Source organism: Protopterus annectens, chromosome 14.part0 (genome assembly GCF_019279795.1).
Source record: "Protopterus annectens isolate FY-2018-M chromosome 14.part0, PAN1.0, whole genome shotgun sequence".
Classification (NCBI taxonomy): domain Eukaryota; kingdom Metazoa; phylum Chordata; order Ceratodontiformes; family Protopteridae; genus Protopterus; species Protopterus annectens.
The window spans coordinates 390,624,718-390,637,827 of NC_056748.1; the positions used below are offsets into that span (position 1 = coordinate 390,624,718).

Below are 13,110 nucleotides of genomic sequence, written 5' to 3' on the forward strand. Positions count from 1 at the left end.
CTGCGTGCTTCCAGTAAGATCTCTTGAACTTTCTTGGAGAGAGAGATATGGGGAGAAGTCATGGAACCCTCCAAGCTGTCAGCTGCAATGTTTGCAGATTGGGATGAACCGTCCTGTAATTGTGCTGAGTCAGAAGCAGAGGCCATTGAGGCAGGGGCCACGACTTGGTGCGAGTTATGCTCCTTAGTAATGGATACCAGTGCTGTCTTGGCCAGTCTGGAGCCATCAAAATGCCTTTCGGTTGTTCTGCTTTAATCTTCAGTAACACCATGGTCATTAATGGTAGAGGTGGGAATGTATAGATTGTTAGAGAGTTCCAGCTGAAGAAAAGAGCATCCATTCTCCAGGCTTGAGGATGGTGTGCCCTCGAGCAGAACTTCTTCAGATGATGATTGAGGTGTGAGGCAAAGAGGTCTATGTCCGGCCTCCCCCATGCATGAGTTATTTGTGAAAAAATGTCTGGATGCAACATCCATTCGTGCGGATCCAAGATGTTTCTGCTTAGACTGTCCGCCAGAACATTGTCCTTGCCTGGAACAAACTGGGATTGCAACTGTATGTTCAGTTTCAGGGACTTTTCCCAAAGTGTCATTGCTAGCCTGCAGAGGGGGTAGGAATGGGTGCCTCCCTGTTTGTTTATGTACCACATAACAGTGGTGTTGTCTGTCTTTATTAGCAGTTGACCTTGCTGAAGAAATTTTCCGAAGGCCTCAATTGCATGAATCACTGCCAACATCTCTATTTGATTGATGTGTAGATGCACTTCCCGGGGGGCCCATTGCCCTTGAATGCATCTGCCCTCTATGTGCTCCCCCCCATCCATGGTCTGAGGCGTCTGTTGTAATGGTTTGGCTTGATTGAGGTTTGTTGAAAGACATGCCTTTGTTTAGCTGGCTTGCTTGTGCCCACCACAAAAATTCCTTTTGTAGACATGGAATGAGTAGAATGATTGCTTCTAAGTTGTGGCTGTGTTGAGACCATAAACTTTTTAGGTACCATTGCAGTTTTCTCATGTGTAGTCTTGCCAGTGGAATCAGAAGAATGCAAGATGCCATGAAACCCAGGGCCTGCAGGATTTTCCTTGCAGTCATCTGGGTGTGCTTTGCTAGGCTTTTGAAGTAATCTGGTAATTGTTCTTGTTTTTCTTCTGTGAGGAAAGCCATTTGTGAGTTTGTGTCCAGTTTGGCTCCTAGAAAAATTATTTGTTGGGATGGCAGTAGTCTTGATTTTTGAATGTTGACTATGTATCCCAAAGCCTGTAGTACGTGAATGACATAGTTCAAGTTTCTTATCAAGGCTTGCTTGCTGTCCGCTTGTATAAGGCAGTCGTCCAGGTAAGGGTGTATTTGTATCCCCTGGAGTCTGCAGTGTGCAATTACTGATGCCAGGCATTTCGTGAATACTCTGGGCGCAGTAGATAAGCCAAAAGGCAATGCTGAGAATTGATAATGCTCTGACAATGCAAGAAATCTGAGGTATCTTCTGCAACTGTGTCTGATTGGGACATGCAGGTATGCCTCCTTGAGGTCCAGAGTAACCAGCCAAGACCCCTTGCCCAGCATGGGAAGAAGTTGCTGTAACGTCAGCATTTTGAATTTTGGCACAATGAGAAAAGTGTTCAGAGCGGACAAGTCCAGTACAGGTCTCCATTGCTTTTCTTTTCTTGGAACAAGGAACAGTCTTGAGTAGAATCCCTGGCCTTGTTCCTGAGGAGGAACCTTTTCTATTGCTTTGATTTGTAGCAACTTTGAAACTTGTATGAGTGCCTCTGCCCTTTGATTTTGTGGCAGGTTTGGCATGCCTTGTCTTGTTGGTAAGGTATGGAAGTGGAACCTGTAACCTTTGTCTATTATGTCCAGAATCCATTTGTCCTTTGTTAAAATGTGCCAATTTTTTGAAAATAAGGATAATTTTCCACCTAAAGGTGCTTCTCTTTGAGCCTTGGTCGGCGGTGTCAAAGTCAAGTCATTGTGATTGTCCCTGTGGAGCAGTAGAAGTCCCTGCCACTTCTCTGATTAGTCGGTTGCCATTGGCGGCCCCTGTAGGAGCCTCGGTATTGCCCTCTACCTCGAGCACGCCTGTTTTTTCCCCTTTGGAACTTGTCAGTGTCTGGAAAGGACCAATTCTTCGAAGGCCAATTCCTGCTGAACCTTGGTGGCTGAACCTGGAGGAAATCTTTGACTGTTTGTACTGATTTAGCCTTTTCCTCAATTAATTTCAACACATCCTGAGCATTAGCACCAAATAGCTTGTGTTTTTCCAGAGGTGCATCTAGAAGCTTTACTTTAACATGGTCTGGCAATGCCTGTTCTTTCAACCAAGCATGTCTACGTATGACGGCCCCTGTCAGAGCTGCCCTACATGAAGCTTACAATGCATCATAACCACACTGAAGAAAATGATTGCTAACCTGCTGAGTATTATGCACCAAATCCTGCAAGGCCTTTCTATCTAAAGGCTCAGGAGAGGCTAACTTTTTCTGCAAATCTTCCATCAAGAAATCCCAATACTGAAACATATGAAAAAGACAGTTAAGTGCCCTCATGGCAAGGGTGGTTGAGGTATAAACCTTTTTGCCCCACCTCTCCAGGGACCTAGATTCCCTGTCTGCAGGCAAAGGAGTTTTGGCCGTGGAAGTGGCCACTCCTTTGGGCCCCTGGGAAATAGTTTCTAGATCAACAGAATGGGCCATAAAGAGATGTTTATGAGTTTCAGGAACCCTGTAATATCTGTCTGGCTTGACAGGAGCAGGAGGGAGAGAATCAGGAGAAGCACTCGAGTCTGAGTACACATCATCCAATACATCTAACACTGGTGGAATAGCTAACGGCCTGTGCTGGGGTAACGTAAGGAAAGTACAAAGCCTTTTCCTGGAGTCGGAGAAATCCTGGCCCTGCCACTGAAAATGCTCTCTCATGGAGTGGAGAATTTCCCCGAAAGAAATATCCTCAGGGGAGGAGGCAGAGGGAATAGATTCATCAGCATCCGAATCCTCGTAGGCCTGGAAGGATTCTTCCTGGGAATCTGAATGGCCAGAGTCACCAGAGGCTTCATCTGAGGAAAGGGTATCTGTCTGCTCAACCCTAGGCCTTTTGTCTGCAGGCGGCTGAGAACCTCTGTCTGGATGAGCCTGAGAGCCTCTGATTAAAGAAATTAGATCTGCAGCTAAAGTCATGATCTGTTTATCAGAAGTGGGACCCTGGGAAAAAGATTTAGGAGGGTGAGACTTAGCCTGGCTGGCAGCCTTAGCACGTGTGTAGGCCTTGATGGACATAGACACCGGAGGCCTAGCTGCCTCACGTGCAGGAGTAACTTTGTCCACCGGTAGGGTGTCAGGCAAATCTTGGGCTTCGGTTTCAGGAGGAAAATCAACAACCGGCACCGGGGTAGCCTCCGGGACCGAAGTGTGTGGTAAAGCGGTGTCGTCGGTCTGGAGCGGTTGAATTACCGCCTCCAAAGAGACCGATGCACTCGTGGTAGGTTTTGGCGTGGTGGCGGTGGAAGTCGCGGGCCGAGAATGTCGGTCCCGGTCCTTCCGTTTTTTGGAAATATGTGTTGTCGGTTGTTCCGACGGCATGATATAGGAGTAATTTTCTCCAAAAAAGTCTTCAGCAAATTCTGCCCGGTGCCTGAGTGTGCGCTTATTGAAGCAAGCACAGGCAGCACAGGCCGAGACGTCCTGGTCTGGGCCAAGGCAGGGCAGGCAGTAAGAATGGAAGTCCTTAATTATTTGTTTACCACAAGACAAACAGTTATTAACTTTTGCAGTTTTATCTGACATCGGCTGAGGCAAGAAAAGGTTCCCCAACGGGGTACTTAGCTTTTTGATGACTTCGGTAACTGAAAACACAGGAGCTGGCCGACCGGCACTTGCGAACTGCTTCTGCTTCGAGCACCGCGCGGCAAGAAAGACTGAAGAAGATGGCGTCGACTGATGCTTTTATACCCCAGCCGCTCTGACGTCAGGGAAGAGGCGACATCAGCCGACGCCGGACCCAGACTTTGGAATCCGGCCGACCGAAGGGCTGCCTGAGGCAGGACAACCCATATGTAAGGACTGCAGTTGCATTCTTGAAGGACATCAAATGTTACACACTCCCTAAGCACTGTTACAATCTGGTATAAGGCAAGGAACATACCTTTGGTCTCTAAATATCTTTCCTCCGATGTCCACTGAAGTTTACAGAAAGTACAGTTGTGTACCTACCATAAATGTAGATGTTAGAGTGTATTCACTGTTGCAGTCATTACAATTGGGTTATCCTGCTGGCAGGCTACCCGCAGTCGGCCTGAATTCCAAAGTCCTGGTCCAGCATCGGTTGCTGTCACCTCCTCCCTGACGTCAGTGCGCCAGGGGTATAAAAAGATGTAGCAGACGCCATTTTCTTCAGTTTTTCTTGCCCAACATGTCAGGTTCCCTCAAAAGGGTAGGCTAATTTATGCCATAAAATATGCATGCAGTAAAGTAAAGCTCTACCTTCATCTACAAGCAAATACACCACATAGGTTGTATAGAATAGAGAAGTACAGATAAGACCCAGCAAAGGAAAGGGGGAAGGTGGGTGGGTAACCTGGACTGCAACAGTGAATACACTCGAACATCTACATTTATGGTAGGTACACAACTGTACTATGTTCATCGTGTTTCACTGTTGCAGTCATTACAATTGGGTTGAATCCCAAAGCTAAGGTTGGGCGGCTGGGGTTAAATAGGATTAGGAGAGGCTATGAGGCCCTGCAGAACTGCAGTGGCAAAGCCTGCCCTGGATTTAGAGTAGAGAGGTAAGTTATAGTGCTTTGTAAAAGTGTGCACTGAACTCCAAGTTGCAGCCTCTAAGATGTCTTTGGTTGGTACTCCTCTGAGGAAGGCTTCTGCTCTGGTTGAATGTGGCCTAATGCCCTTAGGCACTGATTTGCCATGCTGTGAATATCAGAAATGAATGCAGTGGCCTATCCATTTTGAAATAGTCTGCTTTGAGATGGCCTTTCCTTGTGATCCTGCAGCATATGCCACTAAAAGTTGTTCAGTCTTTCTGAAAGCTTTGCTTCTGTCCAAGAAGAAGTGTAGCTGCCTGTGAATGTCCAGAGAATGCAGAATTTTCTCACCCTTATTCTGTGGGTTTGGATAAAAGGTAGGCAAATGAATTGTTTTACTCAGGGCCACACTGAACACTACCTTAGGCATAAATGTTGGGTTTGTCCTCAGAGAATCCCTGTCCTGATGGAAAATGATAAAAGGTTCCACAGCCATGAGTGCCTGTAACTCTGAGACTCGTCTTGCAGAGGTTATTGCTAGGAGCAGAGCTGCTTTCCAGGATAAAAATTTTATATCAGCTGTAGAGGCTGGCTCAAAAGGAGGCAGTGTGAGTTTTTCCAAAACATAATTTAGGTCCCCGTACAGGTACTGGTGCTCTCCTTGGAGGTCTTATGTTTTTGGCCCCTTTGAGGTACTGCCTTAATAATGGATGAGAAAAAATAGGTGGTTCTGTATTGTAATGAGCTGAAATGGTAGAGGCATAAATTTTAATTGATGAAAAAGATAGGCCTTTGTCCAGCATCTCATATTGCAAAATCTGGGGAATATTTGGTAGAATCATGTCAATTCCTTGTGCCTGGTTCCATGCACAGAATCTCTTCCATTTTTCTGCATAAGATTTTCTGGTGCTAGGCCTCCTGACCTCCAAAATAACATCCATTACTGCTTTAGAGAGAGGCGTGTTTTGAATGGTTACATTATCTGCCATGCTGCCAGATTTAAGGTCCTGAGTTGGCTGTGCAAGATCTGACTGTATTGTTGGGTAAATAAGTGAGGAATTTGAGGTAATGTCCAGGCTGGGCATTGAGACATGTTCTTTAGGATTGGGTACCAGTGCTGGCGGGGCCAATCTGGGGCAATCAGTATGATTTTTGGCTTCTCTTGTCTGACCTTTAGGAGTACCTTGGGGAGGAGAGGCAGCGGGGGAAAGGCATATACTGTTAAGTGTTTCCAGCTGAAAGATAGAGCATCCACTTTCCATGCTTGCTTGTGATAAGTCCTTGTGCAGAATCTCTGTACTTGGCAGTTGTGAGGGGAGGCAAAAAGGTCTATGTCCGGGCATCCCCAGTTCCTTGTTATCATGCTGAAGACTTGTGGATCCAATTTCCACTCGTGGGGTTCTATTAGGTTTCTGCTTAGTTCGTCTGCCAGAGAATTTATCTTTCCTGGCAGGTACTGTGCTTGCAGATGTACTTGGTAAGTCAATGCTGTATCCCACAAAGTCATGGCCAGTCTGCAGAGGGGGTAGGAATGTGTGCCTCCCTGCTTATTTATGTTTCACATGACTGTAGTATTGTCTGTCCTTATCAATAGTTGTCCTGGATGAAGTAGATCCTTGAAGGCTGTCAGGGGATTTTGAACAGCTAGCATCTTTTTTTGATTGATATGTAGATGCATTTGGCTTGCGGACCGTGTGCCCTGAATACATCTTCCTGCCATATGGGCCCCACCAGGCATAATCTGATGCATCTGTTAATGTCTGCCTGGCTGTGGGTAAAATGAATGGCTGTCCCTTGTTGAGGTGACAGGCCTTTGCCCACCATCAAAACTCCTGTTGCAGGCAGAGAATGAGGGTAATTATTGTTTCCAGGCTGTGTCAATGTTGAGTCCAAACACTTTTTAGATACCATTGTAGTTTCCTCATATGCAGTCTTGCATATGGAATTAGCAGAATGCAGGATGCCATGAACCCCAATGCCTGCAGAATTTTTCTTGCAGATAACTGGGTCTCTGTTGCCAACCTTTTGAAATAAGTAGTCAGTTGTCTTTGTCTGGCGTGAGATAAGCCATCTGGGCAGTTGGATTTAAGCTTGCAACCAGGAATATTACCTCATGAGAGGGTACTAGTTTTAATTTCTTTTCGTTTACTCTGTACCCTAGACATGTTAGTAATCTTTTTACAAACGCCAGATGCTGGTAGTAGAACGTCCCTGTTCTCTGCTTGAATAAGGCAGTCGTCCAAGCAAGGATATATTTGTATTCCTCTTTGTCTGCAAAATGCAATTACTGGTGCCAGGCATTTTGTGAAGACCCTGGGCGCAGTAGATAAGGCAAAGGGCAGTGCAGAGAATTGCTAGTGCATTGAGCCAGCTATAATTCTGAGGTATCTTCTGCATGATTGTCTGATTGGAACATGCAGGTATGCCTCTTTTAGATCTAAAGTCACAAGCCAAGTCTTCTTGCCCAACATGAGCAGAAGCTGCTACAGAGTCAACATTTTGAATTTTGGAATATCCAGAAATGTGTTTAGAATAGACAGCAGGCTTTGTCCTTTCTGGGCACCAATAACAGCCGTGAGTAAAATCCCAGTACCTGCTCTTGCTGTGGTACTCGCTGAATGGCCCTCATGTCCATGAGGGATAAAACTTGTTTTTGTGCCTCTGCCCATTGATTGTGTGGCAGGTCCGGCATACCGTTTGCCCTTGGCAGGGTGTGAAAATGGAACCTGTAGCCTTGTGACACTATATTCAAGACCCATTTGTCCTGGGTGATCATGTTCCAATTTTTTGAAAAAAGTGCTAGTTTTCCCCCTAAAGGAGCTGCCAGAAGATAAGTGCTTGGTGCTGGCAGGGGAAAGTCATTGAGACTGTTTCCTGTATGGCTATGATTTATCTTCTCCGCTTTTGGAGGTAGAAGCACCCCATTGTTTAGATCTGTATGAGCCCTGGGGCTGGGATTTGCCTCTAGGGCGTCTGTATCTGCCTCTTTGAGGTCTGTCCGACACTGGAAAGGACCAATTCTTTGCAGGACAGTTCCTGCTAAATCTGGGAGGTTGTACCTGTAAGAAATCCTTGACTGTTTGCATGGATTTAGCATTGTCCTCCATTTTCTTCAACACCTCTTCTACTTTAACCCCAAACAAGGTATCATGCTGCAATGGAGCATATAATAATTTTGCTTTAACATGATCAGGCAGATTCTGTTCCTTTAACCAAGCATGCCTCCTAATGACAGAACCCGTAACAGCGGCCCTGCAGGAGGCCTCCAGAGAATCAAAACCACAGTGCAAAGTATGCTTTCCCACTTGTTCAGCTGCATGCAATAAATCCTGCATTTCTTTGTTGTCTGCACATTCAGAATTTGTCAACATTTTCTGTTTTAGTAGTGACACAAGATATTGCTGATATTTAAGCATATGAAACTGACAATTTAAGGCCCTTACAGCCAAGGTAGCAGAAGTGTAAATCTTTTTCCCCCATCTGTCTAGGGCGCTTGAATCCCTATCAGAGGGGATAGGGTTTTTTTTTTTTTTTTTTTTTTTACACAGTGGACGCCTTGACCCCCTTGGGACCCTGAGAGAGAGTTTCTAGGTCAGCAGCAGGGTTTTTATAAAGAAATTTATGTGAATCAGGAACCCTGTAGTATCTGTCTGGCTTAACAGGAGCTGGTGATAAGGAGTCAGGAGTCAGACTGGACTCTAGAAATACATCATCTACAATGTCTAAAACAGGAGGAATAGCAAGGGGCCCGTGCTGAGGTAATAAAAGAAAATCTCTAAGCCTTTTCTTAGATTCTGAGTAATCTTGGCTCTCCCAGTGGAAATGCTCCCTCATATTATGCAGGGTCTCCCCAAAAGAATAATCCTCAGGAGGAGAGGCTGAAGGGATAGATTCTTCAGCATCAGATTCCTCCTAGGGAGGAAGAGAGTATCCCTGTTTTGTAGAGGAAACAGAGGAAATGGAAACCTGATCTGAAGATTCATATTCTGTCTCTTGCCTAGGCCTCTTATCAGGAGGGGGATGGGAACCCCTGATCAAAGTAATTAAGGTCTTCGGCCATTCTGAGCATCTGTTTTTTAGGCATGGAGGCCTGTCCAGGGGAATGTTGTACTTGTTTCTTTGTCTTTAGAGGTGCTTTAGTCTTTGCTTTTGAAGCTGAAGTTTTCACATATAACTGTGTAGGCCTTAAAACACCCTCAGAAGCAGATGCCTGCTCAGCGGCTCCGGACTCATTTAAGGGAATATTTTCCGAGGGTCCAATACCTTGAGTTTCCAGCAGCCTAGTCGGCTCCACGAGGGAGTCGGAAGCAGCCTGTGGCTCTGAGGTAGCAGGCGTCAGGGGCTGCGAAAGCGCCTCACTGAGAGCCGGCAAACCGGCGATTGGCTTAGCCGAAGCCTCATCGTCAGTTTTGGAACTCAGATGCCTGTTCTTTTCTTTTTCTTTGCGCTTTTTATAAATTCCGGTAGTTGGCTGTTCCGACGGCATTATATAATTAAATCTTTTACCAAAATAATGAAATGAAAAATTGTACCGATGCTTAATAGTGCGTTGGTTAAATCTAGCACAAAACTGACAACAAGAAACGTCATGGTCAAGGCTTAGGCAAGGAATACAGTAAGAATGAAAGTCCTTATGAGGTATTTGCTTCCCACAAGAAATACAATTAACTTTTTCTGACATCGGTCTGGAGCAAGAAAAAAGTTTCCCCAACGGGGTACTTAGCTGTAATGAAGACTTCGGACTTAGGATCTGAAATTCAAACTTGAAAATCTCAGGAGTCGGCCGACCGGCACTTGCAAAGTGCTTTTGCTTCGGGCACCGCGCGGCAAGGAAAGACTGAAGAAAATGGCGTCGGCTGCATCTTTTATACCCTTGGCGCACTGACGTCAGGGAGGAAGCGACAGCAACCGACGCCGGACCAGGACTTTGGAATTCAGGCCGACTGCGGGGCAGCCTGCCAGCAGGATAACCCAACTGTGATGACTGCAACAGTGAAACACGATAAACATCAGTCTGTAAGTGACTTATTTAAACTAGAGCAGTATTTAAAACACTGTCCTGATTTTTTTCCTTACTTGCTGTCTATGTGAAAACACCTGCTAAGTGCTTTACTGACATAGCTTTCAAAGCCGGTAGAACACTTTTTTTTTCTCTCTAACAGCTAGTGCATGAAGGAGATAAAACTCTATGTACTACAAACAGTTATGATTGGGTCTCACTGATCACAATTAATTGTGTGTTGTCAACGTGGATGACAAGATTCAAGCCATCAAGGAGAATTTCTTGGCATCCATGTGACAACCACAAAGTTATGACTAGAGACCCAATCATAAACCTCTGCATATCACATGGTCCAGTCCATCCTCTTGTAACCATTAGGAGAAATTCCCCAGCTCATCCTACTGGGTGGCATCATGACATAATTCTTATTTTAATTCTTATGTATTTTTAGTGCAGTATTTTAAAGTATTAGAAATTCTAGTTAGAAGACAAAATATGTGCTGTCTACTGAGTCCTATTCTTTCAAATTAATGAGAAACTATAGATCAGCATTTCTCTTTCAATGGAAACAAAACACCAAGGTTTTCAAGAGAAATCTGACTGAAATGCCTCTGCCACACACAGACTGCTGTGTGGGAAAGATACATTTTTTGGGGTTTATTTTCCTTATATTACTTCTTAAATGTATTTAGGCTTAAAGGGAACCACTGACTAAATCTCTGTGCAGCTTCTGCATTCATGCAAGTTAGTGACATCAGCGAGCTTAGATATGACGCACAGAGAAATCTACCAAGATTTTGGAGAAGACCTAAAGTAGTCTTTTGAGGAAGCTGGGACAAGCAAAATTTTAATGTTTAAAATTAGGACATCTTGGTGAAACTAGAAAACATGAAAGGTAAGTCTGTGTATATAACCAATAAAGGTTAGGGGTTTGAAGGATTTTCAGCAACAGCAAGACTGAGAAGCAAAGAAGTGAGTCATAAAGACAGCAGAATGCATGTTCACTTTTGAACTGAGAAGCACATGTGGTTGCACTCTACATTTAGCTGGAGTACCTTTAATGACCACAGCATGAGACTGTAACCAAATGACCTTAGGCAAGTCAGACTGCAAAAAACGACTACTGGAGGAGTGAGACCCACCTCTGTCTCATAGCTAAGACCCTTACACTAAACCACCACTAATGAATTATTTAAAAAGCATAGACTAAAAACTGACAATGGAGAAGGGGAAGTGGGAAAGCAGTGATGGAGTGCTACCTGTATAACTTTGTAGAAAGGACAGACACTCTTCCTCTGCATTTTAATGCACATAAATACATCACTGAGTCTCACTGTAAACTAACATGCTGTGATTGATGCTGCACTTCTGGATGTTGAAACTTGCCAGCTTTCCCACAGTGTCTACCTGCACAACTTCACTTGCAATGTGTACACAAAACAAGTCTTCACAACATGCATTTTTTTCCAGGCAGTAAATTTACAGTACCTGATGAAGCATGTGCAAAACATGCTGTTCTCGTTCTTTGTTGACAATATCATCTGCATTTTCAGTTAAGGTGGTTATATCAAACCAAGACTCGAAGCTGTGTAAATTAAAAAGGGGAAAAAATTAAAACTAGGCTCAAATCAGAGCATATACTTAAGTAAAGCTCTCTGTTTGTCACAGCAGTGAATACCAAATCCTCCACTGCTCAAACACATTGTGCAAAACAGAAACGTAAACTAAAAGCAGAAGAACCCTCATTATATGACACACACTAATTACTAAAGCAGCTCTAGGTGTACTGCCTTGAGTCCCAAGCTCAATTTTTGCATGATTAATCACAAGTATCAAATGACACAGTACCAGTATGAGAAGACCGACATGTTCAGAGAAACTACGATATGGGGCATCTGAAGTGGATCAAGGAATGAAGACTTCTTCCTACAATGCAGCACCTTGTGAAAAAAATCTCAATTTCCATGTTCTCAAGAATGACCCACAGAGGTGAACCCTGCGCATCTGGGTTAGGAGGTGTGCTTACAATCAGACCATTTTTTTTCTCCTACCAAATCAAACTCCACAAAAAAATAAAACACCAGGAAAACACTCACTGTAACTTTTATTGATTTATATTTGTTTGTTAACCAGGGTAAAGCATTCCACTTGGGCCTTTTTCATACCCAGTTCAGGAGCGCTGTCAAGCTTAGAGCCACACACTTAGGCAACTGGAGTCTGAGGGTATCAAATCTTGAAAAACAAGAAGCAGCTCATTAACAGCTCGCATCCTTAATCCTCTATGCTAAATGCCAGACCTAAAATAATTTACTGAATTTAACTAACTTTCAAAATCACAGAGACACTGCAATCTAACAGAGATAAAAAGAGGCTAAAATCAGGATAACAATAGTCTTTGAAAGGTCTGTGGATATCATTCTGTGCTGCTCTGAAATGACTTCAGAGCTAATCAAAGGAAAATAATTCATGAACGGTTTAACATAAAACATAAAAGCATTGGCCCTAGGAAACAAGTAGATATTAGGGAAATGCAAAAGAATCGTTAAGGAAAGACCTGCCAAAAAAAGTGCCATGTACAGGGTGCAAGCCTGAGTTACACTGCTTGTGAAAGAATGTACTGAACAGCAAGTGGCTGCAGCACCTACTAAAATGTACATTAGAGGCGGCCACTCAACCTTCTTTCCAAGGCAAGCGACCAAAGCCACATGATCTTGCTAGCAGACTATACGAACATAACTACTCAGTGATCGTCTTGTCTGACTGATTTCCTTCCTAACCCAGAGCAAAACAGCCAGCTTGCCCACTATGCAAGCATTCCTAACTCTCATGAGGTAGAAACAAACTTTATATACTTAGCCATAATGACAAGTCTTAATGGTCCATGTCCTTTTCATTTCATTCTAATAGGAATGGCTACTGCAAGCACTAGTCAAGCTTGGCATCATTAAGTATTTCCAGGCTTTGTCTCCACACACCCAACTCTCATAATGCTCTGTTCTCTTCTCATCTCTCCAGATTTCAAGGGTGCCCTGAACAGGTAGCACATTCAAGTGCTAGCAAAATTATCATGTATACCACAATCCATTCAAAACAGCTCATCACATATTGTTCCAAAGATGGCTCTAGGCCCTCTCTGGCCAGAGACTGGGGAAGTAGAGAGCATCCACAAGTGCAGAGATCTGTACCACAAAGCTATGTCACTATTGTATTACAGTGTCCACATCTTACAAGACTCAGTCCATTCACTTCAACTCAGACAGGATCTCGAGTTCATCCTCTTGGGTGATATCATGACAATACTGTTTATAATCAGAGTTACAAGCTTGACCACGACATGGAAATATTATCTAGCT

At 44.1% G+C, this 13,110-nt stretch overlaps 1 protein-coding gene across 1 annotated transcript in view; it reads right to left on the bottom strand.

Moving 5' to 3' along the window:
- The window catches only part of HELLS (helicase, lymphoid specific), a gene marked incomplete in the record, with an annotated part of 1,428,613 nt that overhangs the window by 798,936 nt on the left and 616,567 nt on the right, over positions 1 to 13,110 (bottom strand). Inside the window, 1 exon segment of the mRNA XM_044056152.1 lies at positions 11,246 to 11,342. Within this exon segment, the coding sequence (XP_043912087.1) occupies positions 11,246 to 11,342 (97 nt within the window).